Source organism: Hylobates moloch, unplaced genomic scaffold (assembly GCF_009828535.3).
Source record: "Hylobates moloch isolate HMO894 unplaced genomic scaffold, HMol_V3 SCAFFOLD_18, whole genome shotgun sequence".
Taxonomy (NCBI): Eukaryota; Metazoa; Chordata; class Mammalia; order Primates; family Hylobatidae; genus Hylobates; species Hylobates moloch.
The window spans coordinates 74,774,472-74,795,943 of record NW_026652293.1 but is presented as its reverse complement, the minus strand read 5'-3'; the positions used below and the strand labels follow the sequence as shown (position 1 = coordinate 74,795,943).

The window sequence follows — 21,472 nt, the reverse complement described above, 5'->3', positions numbered from 1 at the left end:
CCTCCCTCCTACTGCATTCTCCCTTCTCATCCCCAGTTAGGCTTATTGGCAGAATTGGGGGCTGAGAAAGGAAGAAACCAGAGGAAAGATCAGAGCGTGTCAGGTGCCCGCATGTCGAGGGAGGTGAGCACGTGCCACTCTTGTACCACCAAGGAGCAAGAAAACCGAAGTGGGCCAATGAATTCTCAGCAGGTGGCATCTCCAGGTGTTAAGTTAGACCACTCAAACCCTCTCCCTATGTCCCCATTTTCTGCTCCATCGTCTGCCTCCCCAGTTGCTGGAGTTCACTCTGCTGTTCCACCAGCTCCGTGATTCCAGCTGACACCTGGAATTGCCTCTTCACCTTGTCCTGGTCTCATATGTGGTTTAACTGTTACCCATTTCTTTTTCTGAAAAAAAGTTCAATGCCACTGTCTTTGTCCTGCGGCAGGGGTTTGGCAAGAGTGTTGAGATCTGATGGCCATTGATTGAGTTCATAAGATGTGGGGCTCCTTAAGACTGGAGCAGCGCTAAGGGGAACTTAGAAGTCTTAGAGGCATTCAATGCACGGTTGGCTGGAATGAATGCTACAAGAAACCCTCCCTCCTTCCCCTTCTCTGAGTTCTGTGATAAGTTGAGAAGTAAAGAAATGAATTCCTATCTCATTTGGAATGGAAGATACAGTGTAATTTTTTTTCTGGGAGAAGAATAAATATTGAAACTATTGGTTCTCAATAGAAGGAACAAACGCATTAACGTTTGGGAGTTTTGTTTAAGTCATGTTAGTTAGTCCTGTCTTGCTGCCTAATTTTTCCTTTTGTTATGAATTTGGCTTGGAATGGAACCATCTTGAAAGTTTAATTTAGCCACACCTCCCACGTAGAAAGGATTGTTCTTCTAGCGTATTTCCTGGACAATGCTGGCTCCTTTTCCACCCCAGTACGTTTAATCTGACTTTGTTGGAGGCCACAGCTGATTTCGTTCAGTCAGTTATTCAGAGACAGAGAGTGTGGGAGGAGACAGAGAGGGACACACAGAGCTAGAGGGGGGCTGTTTGCAAACATTGATTCATTCACTCATTCACTTATTCGTCTTATTTTTCATGTTTATTGGACCCAAAAACATGGCCAGCACTATGCTACTTGCTGGAGATAATGAACAAAGCCAAACCTCTGAAGGACTACTTAGCTAGCTTGCTTGCTTCCTTACTTGCTTCCTTTCTGCCTGCCTGCCTGCCGCCAGCCCTCCCTCCCTCCCTGCTGCCCTCACTACCCCCAACTCCTATCTCTCTCTTCCTTTAGACTTTCTTAAGGAACAATATTGAATAGGAGCCTCATTAGAAATCAGTCTTTTCTGATAGTGATTTATTTTAAGCGTTCCCACTTGTAAGAGGAACCTCTCTCTAGGGCGTCAGAGTCATTCAGATTGTTGTGTGATTCTGAGCCAGAGGCCAGGAGAGTCCTGAATTTGAACTTAAAACCCTGGGTCTCCGCTTACTTGGTAGCTGTGGGCAACAGGCAAGTCATTCCCTTCCCCTGAGACTCAGTCCCTTATACCTGTCATAGATACCTAACCAAAGAATGACCTTATTTTCTTTCAGTGACCAAGCTCAACATGAATAAGCCTTTTATTTCATTCATTCATTTATTCATTCATTCGAGTCAGAGTCTTGCTCTGTCACCCAGACTGGAGTGCAGTGGCACAATCTCAGCTCACTGCAACCTCGGCCCCCCGGGTTCAAGTGATTCTTCTGCCTCAGCCTCCCGAGTAGCTGGGATTACAGGCTCCTGCCACCACGCCTGGCTATTTTTTGTATTTTTAGTAGAGACGGGGTTTTGCCATATTGGCCAGGCTGGTCTCGAACTCCTGACCTCAGGAGGAGGTCTGGGCCTCTCGAAGTGCTGAGATTACAGGTGTGAGCCACCGTGCCTGGCCAAGCCTTTTATTTCTTAGTTTATTTTATTTTAGATGGAGTCTCACTCTGTCATGCAGGCTGGAGTGCAGTGGCATGATCCTAGCTCACTGCAGCCTCTGCCTCTTGGGTTCAAGTGATTCTCCTACCTCAGCTTCCTGGATAGCTAGGATTGCAGGTGCCCACCATCTTGCCCGTCTCATTTTTGTATTTCTGGTAGAGACGGGGTTTCATCATGTTGGCCAGGCTAGTCTCAACTCCTGACCTCAAGTGATCTGCCCACCTGAGCCTCCCAAAGTGCTGGAATTACAGGTGTGAGCCCTCACACCTGGCTTATGAATAAGCCTTTTAAAGTACTAAGACTTGATGATTTTTTCCCTTCAATTATATATACTCAAATAAAAAAAAATGCAGCGCATATTTTATATTCTAAATTAATACCTTCCTAAATAAGATACACATTCCCCCAAATTACATAAATATACACTCTCCCCCATTTGTGAATACTATTTAAAAATTTGACCATTTTCTGGAAGAATTTCTACTTTCAATGAAAAAGCAAAATACTTTTATCTTCAGTATTTGCTAGATATACAAATTGTTTTCTTCAGACTATTATCCAGTTTTCTGTTACTATTAAAATATCTGGTGTAATTCAAGTTAATCTTTGTATGGTATTTTTATTTGTTCATCTCCTCTCTGAAAATGTTTAAAATCTCTTTTCATTTCCAATATTCTGAAATTGTATTATGATATGTGTGTGGGCCTTTTTAAACTTTCGCCAGGGATTGGTGGGCTTTAAAATTTTAAAACTTAGGTCTTTTAGTCCTTGGGAATTTTAGTATTATTTATAATTTCTTCTCCTCTGATTTTGATTCTTTATAGAACTACCGCAATTAGATTTTGAATATCTTAGTTAAGCTCTCTCATCATTTTTGCTTATATTTGTCATCTTTTTTCTTTTTCTTTCTTTTTTTTCCTTATTTTTAAAGAGATCCCTTTTACTCCCTCTGAGACTTTGAGATATTAATGTCCCTGGATAGACCCTTCTTGCATTAGTTTTTTAGTCATTTCGATTTCTTTGTGTTCACACTGTCTTAGAAGTAAGTTACTCCTTTTAAACATCCAGGTTATTATTTCAGCATTCAGTGCTGCTAATCCTATATTAGATTTCCTCTATTGAATTATTGTTTTGGATTTTTAAAAATTTCTAATCTCATTGCCTTATCCTTAGATTATTCTCTCGAAACATCTTTGTAAATGTCCTGAAGAATTCTAGTCTCCTCCATTTTACCTAACTCAATGGTAGCCATATGTTTTCTCTGGTTGGTGAGCCTCCTCTAAGCTGTTGATGTAGTAGATGAGGTGTGATGTAATGATACAAGTAGGTTCATCATCTCAGAATCACAGCAGATTGGGCTGTGGAATCTTCTGGCATTACTGGACGGCAAATAGTAAGGTAAAGAGAATGATGTTGGCTTTTCCAAGAAAGCAAACTCTTCCAAAGCTACCGGCTCCCCATCCTCCCTGGCACTGCAACTGTGCTGGGCTCTAAGAGGCTGCCTGCTCTCCGTGAGCACGGGCACCAACACAGATGCCTCGGGAGTACTTGTCATTCCCCACTGTCCTCCTTCGTGGCCGTAGAGATAGCTGTGTGACCTCAACAGGGAGGAGGAAGAGGGAGGAAGCCGTAGCATGTGCCCCGGCAGCTACCTACCTCCTAGACCTTATTATTTTTTAATAGAACTAATGAGCCACCGTAGACAATGTTCTTGCTGATCTGTTTTAAGTGTAGAATGTTTAAATTTTATGCATAATTGAGGCAATATTACTTAAGTAAATGTTATTTTTAGGTAAGTTTATTATTTTTGAGCACAGTCTTTATTTTTAAGCCTAATTGTTTCTGAAAGCAAACATTCCTGTAGATAGCTTAACTGTTGGACCAGAAGGTTATATATAATCAAAGCACAGTATTTCCCGAGAAGCAGAATATCCTAGTCATAAGACAAATATATGACAGGGAAGAGACAGCTCCTAAAAACTACCCTTGTGGGTCCAAACCCGTAGACTAAAAACGAAGCATCAAAGCAACCTGTGAGAGATTCTACAACATAGTTTTCCCAGTATTTGAATAGATACGTTAAAATTAAAAATGCATTGTGCTCTTAAGATTCTTTTTATTTTGACAGCTGGAATACATAATTGATTATCTTAAAAGTTTCCTTACTCTCATTTACTGAATTATTTGAAAGCAACGATGTGTCATGACAGATGATTTTCATCCTTTGGTGTTTCCCCTTTAGCCTTCTAGCCAATGAATTCTAAAATGTTGGTAATTAAATTGATTGAACTGTACTGGTTAATAAGAATTAAAGCCCCCAAGAGCAGGCAAACTATGATTTTTTTCATTGTTCACACAAATTAATATATTCAGAAGAAGAGATTGATAGATAAGATAAATTTCTGCTGCAAACCTTGCTTTCAGGAACTAGGTGAAAACCTTTCCAGAAATCTATAATTATTCATAGTGTTATGTTTCCCTTTGATAAATGCTTCAAAAGCTAGTGATTAATTTTATAATGCTATTAGGGATGCACACATATGGGATAAATTATATTTTAGAAATAAGATAATGTTAAATACTGAATTAAAATAGTGGTTGTGTTACAGGAAAGTGGTAGAGATACGGGATTAGGCATAAACACACAGCTTTAATGCAGGGCTTCTCACCCTTGAAGCTGTCAACATTTTGAGCTGAATTGTTTGCTGTTTGGGGGCTATCCTGTGCAATGTAGGATGTTTAGCAGCATCTCTGGCCTCTACCCACTAAATACTAATAGCATCCCTCTGACAGTTGCGACAACCAGAAATGTCTCCAGGCATTGCTGCACGTCCCCTGGGGATGGGGCAGTGGGTAGGTTGGGGAACTGAATGGACCCTAATTGAGAAACACAGCTTTTTTTTTTTTTTCATTTTTGTCAATATTTTATTAGAGGTCTTACCAGTGACATAGGGCAAGGAAAACAAATACATTTTGGAATAGAAGAAATAAAATTGCTTCAGTTTATAGAGGCGATGATATTCTAGGAAAAAAAGAATCCCAAGGAATCTAGAAAGCAAATACAAGAAGTAATAGCGGCTTAAGAAAGTTACCGTGTATGAGACTCCTAAACAAAAGTCAATTATATTTCTATTCACTTGGAGCAAACAAAATAAAAATAAAAAAGCTGTTCCATTCGTGATAGTGTCAAAAATCATACAATAACAAAATGCTAAGAGAAGATCAACAAATAAATGAATATCTATGCCACATACATATGTCAATTCTTCCCAAATTGATCTATAGATCCAACTCAATTTCAACAGGATGTACGTACATGTATCTGTATGGAGAAACACAGCTTTAATAGTACATTTTGGTGAGGTTCTAGTTTTTAGGGTGGAAGATTCACAAGTACCCATTTTATTATGCTTTATAATCTACTTGTAAGTTACATACATTCTCTTGAAGGTGTATGTGTTATATCGTCAAACATATTAAAGCTGCTGATAATATGCTTTTAAAACGAGGCTTACTGGAAATGAACTTGGAGATAAATTGTTTGATTTCATCATGGGGGATTCATGGGGAATGTGGAGCATTATTTTCCGTTTCTTAACCACAGTGTACTAGCATGTTTTCTTTTGTGCCATTTTGATGAGTATTTTGACAGGATGTTTATTTTAAATCTTTGGCATTGGAATCATTTACTTATGCAACCTGTGCAACAGGCTCTTTGCTAAAAATTGCTTGAGCTTTTAGGCCACAAGTAAACAGTTTTAGTCTAATATTAAAAGCACACATATAAAGATTGAGGGACTTCAAAAAAATTATGTATGCACAAAATAAAGTACAACATTATCTGGTTAATACCATAAGAATAGCTGAGGAAAGAAAGAAAATCCTTCTGAAACAAGCTTAAATGACAAGTAATTTATGCTAAAGATTTAGAGGAACTCACAGAAAGTCATGAAACTGGTTTGAGTGGGACAGTGGCGGACTCCCCCCATTTTCTCATTCACCATTTCTCTCTGTTGCAAGGACAGTGTCTTTCACCCTGGTTTGCTCTCTCCTGGAGCTCCTCTTCCTCTTCCTCTCTCTCTCCTTCCTTCCCTCCCTCCCTACCTTCCTCTCTCTCCTTATCCATCCCTCCCTCCCTCATTCTCTGAAGCTTGACTTATCTTTCTATTATGTGGACTTGGACAGTCATGCCAGCCTCTGTATGTGTATGACTCCCCAACACAGCTGCTTTTAAGTAACTTACTTTGTGGCTCAATTTTGAATTCCCAAAAGAAGAAATTGGGATGGCTCAGCTTAGGTCAGTGCCTACATTTGATTTGGTCCAATCAGCTGTGACCAAATAGAGACTACATGTTTTCACATGGGACCTAGGCTTTCCCATTCTGTGTCCTGCAGGTGCATCGGGTACCATTAAAAGAAGGCGTCAGCAGGGAAGAAATGATGCACGTATACACTACACATAACATCAACTCACAAATACCCTGTGAAGATTTTGTGTCCTCTTTATGAGGGAGACAGAAAGAGAACTGCTAGATATGTGGAAGATAGATCTAGTTTATATCAATTCAAGAGTAGGCAGAATTAAACTTTCTTTATCTTCACTGGAATTAAATTCTTCAACTAGTTGTCTCCTTAAAGTTGCTCATGTCCTCCCTCCCATCTTCCTCGTGTGTAAGTGTAATGTGTAAATGTGAACACGCCAGTGTTAAACCTCTTCAGAATCTAATATTCCGTTTTGATAACACTAGCTATGAAACTAGTTTTAACCTAGAAACTAGTGTTTAACGTAGAGATAACAACAAGCTTCTGGAGAAGATTCGGAATGGAAGTGATAATAAATAATTCTTCAGCAGTTTTAGATGGGAATGGGTATCCTGGGATGATGCATTAACTACTCCTGCTCAACAAATATCTGATATTATCTGTGAATTGTTTCTAATCAAAATATGAGTCTGGGAATTTTTAAGTTGATCATGAAGGAGTAGAATCACAAACACAGTCACGTCCTAAAAGGCATGTCACAGATGCACATCAAAGGATGGTCCCCACAGATCTGTACTGCAGGAAATTGGTGGTGACATTTAGCCCTACCCATGTAATATCATCCACACATAAAGAATAGTGAAGAGGGCCGGGTGCGGTGGCTCACGCCTGTAAAGCCCAGCACTTTGGGAGGCTGAGGCAGGCAGATTGCCTGAGCTCAGGAGTTCGAGACCAGCCTGAGCAACACAGTGAAACCCCATCTCTACTAAAATATAAAAATTAGCAGGATGTGGTGGTGTGTGCCTGTAGTCCCAGCTACTTGGGAGGCTGAAGCATGAGAATTGCTTGAACTTGTGAGGCAGAGGTTGCAATGAGCCAAGATCACACCACTGCACCCCAGCCTGGGTGACAGAGTGAGATTCTGTCTCCAAAACAAACAAACAGGCAGAACAGTGTTGAGGTCAGGTGTGTGGCTTATGCCTATAGTCCCAGCTACTTATGAGGCTGTGGCTGGAGGATCGCTTGAGCCCAGGAGTTCAAGGCCAGCCTGAGCAACATAGTGAGACCCATCTCTTAAAAAAAATGAAAAATTAAAACAGTGAGGGACTCTGAAATCTGACTGCAAGGCAAACATTAGTGTCCTGAAAAAGAATAATCTATAGATGAGACAGTTACTAACTCTACCACATGGGATTTGGAACAGATCTATGATAAACAAGTTTCATGCTAGAAAGTCTTGCTAGAGGAAGGCTCTCAAGAATATCCTCTTTTTAAAATGTGTGTGCATATAATCAACTCGATTCTTCAAAGTAGCAACATTAATTTTCAATTCATCATGGCATTATACTTTTTTCTTTAAAAATTTTTAAATAACTTTTTAGTTAATATTTTCATTTTCTCAAATTTTAACACAGAATTATTTCCATTGAAATATGTAAGCACAAAATAAAGTATGATATTTTGGTTAATAGCATAAGAATAGTTTAGTAAAGAAACAGAACCCCTCCCAAACCAGGAACATTCTCTATTAAATTTCAATGAAGCATCTCTGTTAAAGCTCAAAGGAGTTGCAATGAGTAACTTGGAGTTTCCTGATTTTTAACATTTGACTTCCCAAGAAGCGTGTAAAACCTGGAGGTTAGCCACATCACTTTATCTTGATTAGTATGACCAACTGGGACCTGACTTTTCACATCATCAGTTAGCATATTTGTAGCTCTTAACATTTCTAGTTCTGAAGCTTAGCCTTGTTTGTTGTTTAAGATTTAATTAGGACTGCCTGGATAGCATGAAAGTATTTTATAAAGCAACAATAGAAAGAAGGATATACTCTTGATTTATCACTTTTGGTTTTGGCATCAAAAAACATTATTTTGAGTTACTAATAATGCCTATTAATCATCAGTTAAACAAGTAGACTGTGGGGCCGAAAGCAGCAGGATCTGCAGAGATCTGGACTCATCACCAGCAGCTGTGCGCAGCCATTAGGCCATGGTCCTGACGCGTCACGTTGTGATGTATGCATCTCTCGGTTGACATCCGGAGGTCTCTGGGCAATGGATCAGGGGCTGCACACAGAGAAACCGACACATATTTTTTTCCTGTTAGAAAAGAAATTTATAAAAGCAAAAAAATGGTTAATCATACTTAATATGCTTTCAAAGCTGTCTTAAAAATATATTTAATTAAATGAAGCCAGATTTAAAGATATTTTCTGATCTCAGAAGTCTATAATATTTAAAGGAAAAACTTTATATAAATGTAGTACCAGGTTCTGGCAAGGATACAGAATGACTTAGACTAACAGATATTGCTGGTGGGAATGCAAACTGGTACAGACGCTTCGGGTAAACAGTTTGGCAGTTTCTTATAAAGTTAAACATATATTTACCATATGACTCAGCAATCTCACTCCTAGGTATTTACCCAAGTGAAATGAAAACTACATTCTCGCAAAAATGTATGCATGAGTGTTTGCGGCAGCTTTATTTGTCATCACCAGTAAGTGGAAACTACCCAAATGTTTCTCAACTGGAGAATGGATAAGCAAACTGTGGTGCATTCCATACAATGAAATATCACTCAACAGCAAAGAGAAACCACCGTTCCACACAACAGCATGAATGGGTCTCACATGCGTTATGTGTGGTGCATTCCAGACTGTGAAATATCACTCAACAGCAAAGAGAAACAAACCACTGTTCCACATGACAGCATGAATGGGTCTCACATGTGTTATGTGTGGTGCATTCCATACCATGAAATATCACTCAACAGCAAAGAGAAACAAACCACTGTTCCACACAACAGCATGAATGGGTCTCACGTGCATTATGCTAAGTGAGAGGCGGGATTCAGAGGGCTGCATACTCTATGACTCAATTTGTATGACATTCTTACAAAAGGAAAACTATATGCACACACACACACACACACACACACACACACACACAAAACCTGACGCGTGGTTGCCAAGGGCTGGGGTTTGAAGAGGAAGTCACTGCAAAAGAAGCCTGGGGACTGTTCTGCATTCTGATTGTGGTGATGGTCACATGACTCTCTTTCAAAACCCTTATATGCTCAAAAGGGTGAATTTTACTACAAGTAAATTGTACCTTAATATAAATGGAAAATAATTTTCTTAAAACCTGTGGTTTTCTAATGGTATTGGATTTAAAAACTGTCACTAACCTACATATTAGTTTTGAACGTATTAACTATTTGGTAATGCAAAGCCTTTGTTGGCTCTGAATAATCTAGCACAGAATTTTAGAAAAGGCTTCCTGTGAGTTGGTGATTCCCATGGAGAAATGGAAACCAGTAAGAGGACAAATGGGCTGGTTTTCAGCATTCTTTTGCATGTGGGTACTAAGCTTGAATAACCCCCGTGAGTACTGATGAGTGGCTCTCATAAATTACTCCGTGTTTCTTATGCATAGCTCTTGCTGTCATTTTAACACAATAACTCTTTAATATGTAGGATCCCTGTTTTCTGGGTCATAAAAATAAGTATAGTAAAAAATCTGAAGTGTTTCTGGTAGTGCTCATAAAATTGTGGCATTCTATACATTTTTTAAAAATACGTGACATTGTAAAAAAAAAAAAAAGGCCTAACATTATTTTAGAAGTAGAAATTAAAGTCATCTCTTCTATAAAAATTTGTCAAATTTTTAATATAAATGGAAAGAATTTGATTTATTTTATATTGTCTGTATTTGCATAAATGTAATGCATGAAAAACAGAAAAATTACTCTGTCCTTTTATCTAAATGTTCAGGCCTGTATTGCATGTCTTTGCTAATTGCAATTCTAACACAACAGTATAAAATAAACTCAAATTTAGGTTGTGCACATAAATGCAGTAAGTGGCATATTATATAATTTTTAATCATTAAATATATTTTGTAGTCAGACAGCATTGTATGTTAACCATCGCTTCCTAATACATATTACATAAAGACCCAATAGGATGAAGATTATTTCTATAACCAATGAACAAATATATTCTAAAAGTGCATGTAAATATAAATTCTCTTAAGTAAAATATTGAACAAACTGAGGGACATGTTAGACATAACTATATATATATATATATATATATATCCAGATATTAATAAAGATAAAAGCATATGTCTTCAGAGCTAGATGGAGCATCAATATTTAGGTAGAAAAACAGATAATTTGTAATGGGGAAGTGATAGTCCATGAACCACATACAAAAATATATATTTTTTCAGATGTATCATAAATATTTTCAGTGGATTTTCTTATACCACATACAGGAATTTATCGTGTTCTAAAATAGAGAAAATGAAGCATGCCATATGAGACTGTTGTAACGTAGCTATCTTGGCACTGGGCACACACAGGTATTCAATAAATGGGAATTACTAGCATTACATATTACTTGATCTCTACACACAGCTCTGCTGGCTTTTGTACAGGGATCCCTGGCCCTGGGCAGACTGTGAAGCCATTTACTGTCTTTCCTGCCCTCGGCCTTCACTTGGGGTTTCCTGATACAGCAGTAAGACTCTACTTTCTGATCTCTCAGCTCCTCGGTGCCCCTCCTGTCTGAGCAGCAGGACTGGAGCAGATCCTGATCATTTTAAAGATGACACTACTATGCTCTGAATATTTGTGTCCCCCCAAATTTATGTGTTGAAATCCTAACCCCCAGGGTGATGGTATTAGGAGGTGAGGGATTTGGCAGTGACTAGGTTAGGAACGCAGCAAAACCCTCCTGAATGGGATTAGTCCCCTTAGAAGAAGAAGTCAGAGAGAGACCCTCATTTTTTCCACCACATGAGGACACAGTGAGGAGGCGCCATCTGTGAACCAGAAAGTCAACCTTCACTAGACACCAAATCTGCCAATGCCTTGATCTTGGACTTCACAGCCTCCAGAACTCTGAGGAATACATTTCTGTTGAGTATGGTGTTTTGGGATAGCAGCTCAAATGGACTAAGACAATATTTTAGTATGCCTGAATTTGAATCAGTCACTTGAGGTCTTTTGTCCCTAATTTTACATAGCACAGCATCTGGTATATATGAGATATTCAGTAAAGCTTTGTCAAAGGAATGATACTTTTCCTTTGTAAAATAATTTTAGGCATCATTAAGTAGCTGCAAAGGCTCTGGCTGGAGGGTTACACATGACCCATCATCTCTGAAGTCAAACTCTTTAAGCTAAATTGCAAAATAGCATGGTACTTTTAGGGCAGTGTAGACGGGCTGTGGGATGGAGAGGTACAAAGGGACCATCCCCAGTGGACTCTTCAGATTGACTCAGTGCTGCCTTGGGGGCCAGCAGGCTGGGGCTGCAGGGGACCTGTGTGGCAACAGATGAGGACTCCGAGAACTCCTAAACAGTCTGATGCAAATGGCAACTGGCCATGGGGCCGAGTTTCAGACACAGTGTCTCACGCCAGGAGATGAAGCCCAGCCAGTGTCACAGAGGGTTCGAGGAGTTTCTAGGCAGAATAAGAAAGCAGGGGAAGGCTTGACAAGGTGCATGCTGACAGGGAATCTGAGGCCAGCACCAGGGTTACCTTCGTTCTCTTCCTCCCAGAGACAAGAGAAAGTGCTTCCCTCAGTGCTGGCCAGTTGATTGCTATTGAAAAGCATGGCCAGGTAAAGTGACTTGGGTCTCTGTTATGGGGTTGAATTGTGTCCCCCAGAAAGATATGTAGAAGATGCAATCCTGAGAACTGCAGACTGTGACCTTACTTGGAAATAGGGATTTTACAGATGTAATAAGATCATACCGTAGTGGGGGGCAGGACCTTCATCCAACTTGAGTAGTGTCCTGAGAAGAAGAGAAAATAGAGGTGTAGGAGAAGACGCCATGGGACAACAGAGGCAGAGATGGGAGTGCTGCAGTTACAAGCCGAGAAACCCCAGAGATGAATGGGCACCACCAGAAGAGGCAAGGAAGGATGCTTCCCTACATGTCCCAGAGGAAGTTTGGCCCTGCTGACACCTTGGTTTTGGACTTCTAACCTCCAGAACGGAGAATAAGTTTCTGCTGTTTTAAGTCATCCAGATTAGGGTACTTTGTTACGGCAGACCTAGGGAACTAATCCCGTATCTAAGGACAAATGCTCTGTTTATCTACTGAGGAACACTGGCGGCTGTGTCTGTGGGGCCGGCCACACCTCCATGCAGATTTGGGTCTCTCCATACCTGCCAGGGTAACTACCCATTTTAGACATTCACATTCTGCCATACCCAAGTTCCTCCTCGGGGATCTGCAACTCTTTTTTGGATGTTACTCTTCCAGGGTGGCTGGAGGCAGAGAAACATGTGCCCCCCACTTGTAAGACAAAGAAACTTCTCTGCCCTCAGAGAAAATCAGCCTGGGTGCCGGCTTCCCCTCAGAGATTCTCTCCCAACCTCATAACATCTCTTTTCATCCTCCTGCCACAAGGAAGTTAGATGCATTATGAGTTAAGCATTAAGTTCATAGTGTAAATTACTCTCCTTCCCTTCTGATAGGCTGAAATGTATCCTTCTGCATACAGTCTTACGTGTGCCTCTGGTAACGAAGACTCGGACAATGAAGTGTGCCCCTGGAATATATTGTCTTTGTTAATAATGAATACCTGAAGACAGAATAGCTTAGTTCATTAAATATGTGCACATAGGTCTATTATTTTAAAGGGAATAGACCTTTAGCAGAAATTTATTTAAATACCCTTGCATTAAATGGACTGTATGCTTCTTTTGAGAGGTTTGTAAATGCATTTGAAGAAGTAATACATAAAGGCTTGACACTGGATCCTACCACATGAAGCCTAAAACAATTGGTCACATTCAGCTCTTCAAATATATTTTTGGTGTTAACAATAGTCTGAGTGATTTAGTTAACCATTCAAGGTTGCATTTCAGTAAAGCTTGAATAATCATTGCTTAAATAAAGAACTGTCAGATACCTGTAATCCCAGCACTTTGGAAGGCCTAGGCGAGTGAATCACCTGAGGTCAGGAGTTCGAGACCAGCCTGGCCAACATGGTAAAACCCCCTCTCTACTAAAAGTACCAAAATTAGCCAGGCGTGGTGCCGCAGGCCTGTAATCCCAGCTACTCAGGAGGCTGAGGCAAGGGAATCACTTAAACCTGGGAGGTGGAGGTTGCTGTGAGCGAAGATTGCGCCACTGTACTCTAGCCTGGGCAACAAAGTGAGACTCTGTCTCAAAAATAAAATATAAACAAATAAAAAAACTATCAGATAAAGACGAAGAAGAGACCAAACCCAGATTAAATAATAAAGGGAAGGAATGAAGAAGTAAAGGCAAGTGAAAGCGTCACAGGGTGAAAAATGTATAGAAAGCATAATGAGGCCAGCGTCTTATTGAGGAGAGCTGTGATACTGCACAAGACTGATCCTTATATTGATTGCAAACTGTATTAAAATTAGTCAGAAAAGAAAACTGCATATGATGTACCTATCTCACCATCCAGATGGTAAGTGGTGGAGCCAGGATTTCAGTGCAGATCTGAGTTGAGAAGCCGTGGTCTTGTCACTATATACAAAACCTCCTCTGCCATATGCATAGGAAAAGGCATCTCCCCCGGCTTTTTCTTTTCTTTTTTTTTTTTTTTGTTTTTTTAGTTTTCTTGGTTTTAGGGAACAAAATAATACCTTGGGGACCTTCTCTCCACCAAACTAACATAAATATTTAGCTTTCCTAAATGTCAATTGGGACAAATAGTGAACATGAGTATTTCCGCTGGTAGGTGACTGACAGCCCAGGCAGGGCCTTGATGCAGAGGCTGACCAGACTCTCCTTGAACTCCTAGGAGCTGAGGTGACGTACATGAACATGACCGCTTACAACAAAGGCCGGCTGCAGTCCTCCTTCTGGATCGTGGACAAACAGCACGTGTATATCGGCAGTGCAGGTTTGGACTGGCAATCCCTGGGACAGGTAATCTTTCTATGTTATGTAAACTCAATGTTCTGTCACCCTCGAAGCTACCACCTTCATAAAGCACGCTACTGCAGCTAAGGATACTAAAACCTACAGCTTTTATTATTCTTAACTGTGTAGTTTTAAGAGGCTCATCTTCCTTTTATGTGAAAGGATAAATTCTTGTCAGGATCATCTTACAAAAAAAGTAAAAACTGTTATTGCTTCAATGCTTTTGTAATTCATAGGCTGCTCCCAGATTCCTGAGAGCAGATTGCTGTGTAATTTACATCACCCAGACCTATAGTTTCAGGATGATATTGCATCATCTATGAGACAGAGGGAAACACACAAATTCAGTAGAGAGTAATATGTCTTAGGAGTAATCATTTGAGTTATTTCTCTAATCTCAAGATGAAGGTGTTATCTTTCTCTTAACAAATGATTAACTTCAAATATGTGGAAAATACATTTTCACACACTTAGGATTTTTACGCATTTATTTGTGTCAGAGGCCATCCACAGAGGATTACAAAATCACCATCTTTCCATTAGTCATCCAGTGGCAGGAGGTTCCTAGTCATTGGATACTTAGGAAGACTAGCCAACCTTCTCAGAACATCTTTTTAAATCAACACTCCAACACTCTCTCCTCCTCTTCCTCTCCACACCTACACACAGATACTGTCTCCTCCCCGGCCCATTATTTCCCCACAGCTCTCAAAATTTGGGATCATGCTATTCTACTTAATCATCTGTCTTAAATTAGTGTTCCTTTCTATTATGTTCAACTATGTGGAATTTTTCTTGGTCTACTTCAGTGTGACATAAAGCATTGCTTAGCAGGACCTATGCATTAGAACAGATTTTAATTTACCAAAGTTGAGGCTAACAATTACATGAAGAATGATACATTTTCCAAGAGTTAAACCTATGTTATCAGCTTTATAGTTTGTGAGGTTTTCCAGTGAAATCAATGATTATTGTTATCAATTATTATCTTATATCTACGGTAAGTGGAAGAAATAATTAACAACAATAACAGTTTCAATGAATTGAGGCTTTCTCTATGCTGGGCATTTTTCTAAGCATGTAAAGAGTATAACCTCATTCCATTTTCACAGTAACTCTTTCTTGGAAATACGACTCTTATAACTTTATCTTGCAAAGGAAGAAGCTGAGACATAGGTAAGTAACTTACCCAAGGACACCTTTTAGGAAGTGGCAAAGCTGGAACTCAAACCCAAGCCATATACTCTAAACCCCTCACTCTTATTTCACTGATCTTTTAAAATAAATACATTTAGGAAAAAATTATTTTCTTTCATTATCTTTCTGGGGTGCTAAGTTACAGATTTTCTCTCTCACCCTTTTCTTTAACAAAATCTAACAACACAATTCATCAAGAAACTTTTTACTCACTGGAATCTTTCCAATTGCAAATCCGCAATGATGTGGTGGTCATAGGATGCCAACTACTCTTGCTCAATACTTGAGCTCTGCAAACTCACTGATCTCTGGGTTGAACTAGGAAAACTAGGAAGTCAGTATGTGTTTGCTTCTATAGACATACATCAAAGATATTTCATCTTTAGTTCCAGACCACTGCAATAAAGCAAGTCACACAAATTTCTTTGGATTCCCAGTGCATATAAAAGTTACCTTTACACTATACTGTAGTCTAAGTGTGCAATAGCACTATGTAAAAAAAAAGGTGCTTACCTTAATTTAAGAATACCTTATTGCTAGAAACAATCATCTGAGCCTTCAGATGTAGATGTAAGATTTTTGCTGGTGGAGGGTTTTGCCTGATGGCTGCTGACTGATCAGGGTGGTGATTGCCAAAGGCTAGGGTGGCTATGGCGATCTCTTAAAATAAGACAACAGTGGAGTTGGCCGCATCAATTGACTTCCTTTCATGAAAGATGTCTCTGTAGCACGTGGTGCCATTTAAAAGCATTTTATCCACAATAAAACTTCTTTCAAAATTGCAGTCAATCCTCTCAATCCCTTCCACTGCTTTATCAACTAAGTTTATGTAATATTCTAAATCCTTTTTATTTCAACAGTGTTCACAGCATATTCACTAGGAACAGATTTCATCTCAACCACTTTCCCTTGCTCATTCATAAGAAGCAACTCCTCATACATTCAAGTTTTATCCTGAGATTGCAGCAATTCAGCCACATCTTTAGGCTCCACTTCTAATTCTAGTTCTCTTGTTATTTCCATCACATCTGCAGTGACTTCCTGCACTGAAGTCTTAAACCCCTCAGAGTCATGCATGAGGGTTAGGATCTACTTCCAAACTCCCATTAATGTTGATATGTTAACCTTCTCCCAGGAATCCCAAATGTTCTCTTTTTGAGACGGAGTTTTAGAGTTTTGCTCTTGTTGCCCAGGCTAGAGTGCAGTGGCAGCTCACTGCAACCTCCACCTCCCAGGTTCAAGTGATTCTCCTGCCTCAGCCTCCCAAGTAGCTGGGATTACAGGCATGTACCACCACGCCCAGCTAATTTTTGTATTTTTTAGTAGAGATGGGGTTTCACCATGTTGGCCAGGCTGGTCTCAAACTCCTGACTTTAGGTGATTCACCCACCTCGGCCTCCCAAAGTGCTGGGATTACAAGCGTGAGCCACCGCGCCCGGCCGACAAATGTTCTTAATGGTACCTAGAATGGTGAAGCCTTCCCAGAAGATTTTCAATTTAATTTGCCCAGATCTATCAGACGAATAACTGTCTATGGTAGCTATATAGCCTTCCAAAAGACTTGAAAGTAGAAATTACTCCTTGATCCCTGGGCTGCAGAATGAATGTTGTGTTATCAGGCATGTAGACAACATTCATCTCCTTGCCCATCTTCATCAGAGCTATTGGGTGACCAGGTACATTGTCAATGAGCAGTAATATTTTGAAAGGAATCTTTCTTTCTGAGCAGTAGGTCTCAACAGCAGGCTTAAAATATTCAGTAAGCCATGCTGTATTCAGCAGTACTATCATCCCAGCTTCGTTCCATTTATAGAGCACAGGCAGAGTTGATTTAGCATAATTCTTAAGGGTCCCACAATTTTTATGATGGTAGATGTGTATTGGCTCCAACTTAAAATCACCAGCTGCATCAGCACCTAACAGAGTCAGCATGTCCTATAAAACTTTGAAGCTAAGCATTGAATTCTCTCCTTTCTAGCTATGAAAGTGTGGAGGGGTCTGACCCACAGACCTTAACCCAGCGATGGATGAGAGACATACGCTGACACAGATATTTTGCCTGTCAGTTTGGCTGAGGGTCCAGGCCACTCACAGACACCAAGGAAGGTGCTGTAAAGAAGGTGCTGTAAAGAGTTGTGGCCCTGAACAGCCAACAAAGCTCGCATTTATTCAGTATAGATTAAATGACAAAGGTCTTGAGTAAACACCACTAGAGGGTAATTGACATTGCTGACTTCCCAAGTAGAGAGCAATTATGCACCTGAGGTTGATCAAAGGTTGGTCTTAGGACCACATGAGTAAACAAGCTATTTAGATAAAATACTCTACATTCCTTTATATCTGTGTCCCAAGCTATTAACTCAAGGTAAGGATTAGGCTGCTTTTAGCCATAACCCTATCCTGAAACTTTTGCAAAACCTTCCAGCCTTCCAAGGCTTGTGTCTCTATCCTATAACTTCATCTTAAAATTTTTCCCACCAGCCTGACTGAACTCCCACATCTCCTGCTTTTCTGTTTTTTGCATTGGGTTCTGTTGACTGAAGCATACAGCTGTGTGCAGCAGCAGGTCTGTCAGGCAAGGCGGTCATTGCTGTTATTCTGACTTTGCATCCTAGGATTAGCAAATAACATAAGACAATCATGAGTATAATTAGCAACATTCTTTTCCAATCAAGGAGTGACCTGCAGCATTACTTGGCACTTCAGTTTGATGTGTGCTGTTACTAAGGGACCCCGCTGGGGCTATGTTAACCCCTTCCGGCCAAGCAGTCATGTTGTTAGAAGCTGGGAAGGGAGTGTCTCCCCAGATAACAGGGCTGAAAAAAGGCAGATTTAGAAGATAAGCTTAATAGAGTGTAGCAGGTACAGGTAGCAGGTAAAGTGAGAGAATTTAAAAAGATTAATAAAGCATAGTAAGGAACAATTATCTGGAGTGAATGGTGTCTGTGTCCAGAGCAGGATTCGCTCAGTCTTCTGACTTGTCTTCTTCAGCATTCTGTCCAGGGCCTGTGTTGTCCAAGGAAGGTGCATTGTCTGGGGCTGTGGGTCCTATAGGGTTATTTTCTTCATTTCTGGTACCGGGTTAGGTCCTAGCCATGTCATGCTATGGTTTGATGCATCGTGCTGGAATCCAAAGAGGACCCGAGGGGGTGTGGAGACAAGCATACCTTCTTCCCCATGTTAATAATTCATTTGGACCACACATTACTACTGTTCACATCTTTCCATAAAACTGCAGGTTTTATGTCTTGAGAGGTTTTAGCAAAGTGCATATCTACAGCTGATTGAAATTTGTCATCTAAATTTTAAAAATTAAGGGTAAATAAGGCTTGTGCCAATAGTGTTGCAGGGTCTTTACCCATACTCCCCCCTTTTTGTTTTTGAGCATATTTTTAAGAGTGGAACGGGCACGTTTTACTATGGCTTGTCCTTGGGGGTTATACTGGATGCCTGTGGAATGTTGGATATTCCCCATGTGACAAAATTGTTGGAATTGTGAGTTGGCATAAGCTGGACCTTTATCAATTTTAATTTTTGTGGGCCATCATATAAATGCAAAAGTTAAAAGAAGATGTATAGGTCGGGCACAGTGGCTCACACCTGTAATCCCAGCGCTTTGGGAGGCTGAGGTGGGCAGATCACGAGGTCAGGAGATCAAGACCATTCTGGCTAACACAGTGAAACCCCGTCTCTACTAAAAATACTGTCTGCGACCTGAATGGATGACTTTACTAAGTAACTGGATATAGGGAGAGAGTGTTTTAGTCCCAGTATGTGAGCAAAAAAACCCATTCTAGAAAGCGCAGTGCTGGGGGGGTCATCTGTCCTATTAACCCTCCAGAGGAGTGTTTGGTGGGAAAAATAAATAACTGGATGGAATAATGGGTGTCTATGCAATCTAGTTGCCTCTGAGAGATGGCTTGTTTTATTTCCTTGATTTCCCTTTTTGCTGCAGGGGTTAAATATCTGGGAGAATCCAGGACTGTATTGCCGTTTAAGATAGAAAACAGGTTTTGCAGCTTATAAGTGGGAATGCCTAAAGTGGGGCAGAGCCAGTTGATATTGCCTGGTAATTTCTGATAATTTAAGGTGTCATAATCATTTAAGGTGTGTAAATTGCTAGTATTTAACCTTTTGAGGTCTCAGTGACCAGGAAGTTAGTATGTACCCAAGATATTTCCAAAGAGAGGACATTTGTACTTTTTTGGGTACAATAATCAAACCTTTTAGCTGTATTCTTTATGACAGAGGTATGTACATTTAAAAGCTTTAGTTCCGTTGGGGTTGCTAGTAAAATATCATCCATAAAATGAACAACCTTGCAATCAGGAAATTCTTTTCTACTAGGGAGCAAAGCTTGATTTACGTGATACTGACACACGGTATGACTGTTCAGCATTCCTTGAGGAAGCACTTTCCAGTGAAATTGACAAGCTGGCCTTTCATTATTGATAGCTAGTATTGTAAACGCAAATTTTTTTCTGTCCTGTTCTGCTAGGGGAATCACACAAAAACAGTCTTTTAAGTCAATAACAATTATAGGCCAATTGTGAGGAATCACCACGGGGGAAGGGAGCCCCTGCTGAAGGGGTTTCATAGGTTGCAAATTGGCATTAATAGCACGTAAGTCATGCAAAAGTCTCCATTTACCAGACTTTTTGGGAGTGACGAAAATGGGCGAATTCCAAGGACTATTTGATGGTTCTACGTGTCCAGCTTTTAACTGCCCTTTATCTAATTCATGGGCCTTCTGTAATTTCCCTTCAGAGAACACCGTTCTACCCAAATCAGATCTTGAGAGAGCCACGTCAGGGCTAGGAGAGAGATAACAGTGGCCATTATCAGAAGGAGGTTTTTAAAACTTTTAAATTTTACTCAAATCTTAGCATAGAATTACAATCTGGGATGTCGCTTGTACATAAGGAGCACACGAAATTTTGCCACAGGCCAGAGAGCTGGAGAGCCCAGCAGGCAGGCCCCAGGGCGGCAGCCACTTTGCACTTGCTTAGGTGCTATCGCTTTTTGTCTGTGCTGCTTCTTTCTGTACTGCTCCTTCCCCCACCCCGCTGCCTGGCGGCTGCTGCCTGCTGCACAGACCTTCCTGCACCTGCCTCCTGCCCATCCCCAGCAGGCTAGCTTCTGCACGCTGGGCCTGTCTCCTCATTGCGTTGCTGCTGTGCAGGTCGAGCTCCTGGGAGCATTTGTTGGCTCCAGGTCTGCAAGCCTCGTGCTGCTGAGACTTTCCTTCTGCCCACTGCTCACTTGGTCGCACAGTTCTGGCCTTTAATGTTTTTCCGTATTTTTAAATAAGCGTTAAAAGAAATGGGTTTATACATCTGATTGCCTTGTTGATCTTGCATTACTGGGCAGGCGAAGAGCTCTCCTTTTAATGCTGCTTGCTTAAGACAGGTTCTCATCGCCGCAGCATATCCCCTGTCCTTTTTCCTATCTATTGGAGGAGGGGGCTTAGGCAAAACCTCTGTTTCCCCTTTTTTATTTTGGCCTGGTGATATCGGGGCTGAGGGAAGAGGAGGTGGTAAAGCAGGTGATGGTTCTTCCTCCTTCTCCTTTTTAGGCTCTTCTGTGTATAATGGAGCCAGGGCTGCCCTAACTAAGGCCCATAGCGTTAAAGATGATACTGGGACCTTGCCCTTGCATGTGATGCTTAAGATTTCTCCCCACTTGTTCCAGAGCTTTACGTCTAGTGTGCCTTCTTCAGGGAACCATGGGTTTTGGGATACAACAGTTTGCGTTAGGTCCCTTAATTGAGCCTGCCAAACTGACACTCCAGTAGCTTTAAGCAGCTGTTTCAATACTTCTATATACTGTTTCTGTTGAGCTGATAACTGTTGTCCCATGATGAAACCCTAGCCTGAACAATCCCCTGTGAACTTGGAAATCCTGAGCAGGCACCA

The 21,472-nt window shown here is 40.6% G+C and overlaps 1 protein-coding gene across 11 annotated transcripts in view; it reads left to right on the top strand.

Moving 5' to 3' along the window:
* PLD5 (phospholipase D family member 5) overlaps window positions 1-21,472 on the top strand; it is a 451,018-nt gene that overhangs the window by 280,115 nt on the left and 149,431 nt on the right. For all 11 annotated transcript variants that reach the window (XM_058430447.1, XM_032136222.2, XM_032136223.2 and 8 more), the window contains one exon: window positions 14,239-14,366. In XM_058430447.1, the coding sequence (XP_058286430.1) occupies window positions 14,239-14,366 (128 nt within the window). The remainder of the gene's footprint in view (window positions 1-14,238; window positions 14,367-21,472) is intronic.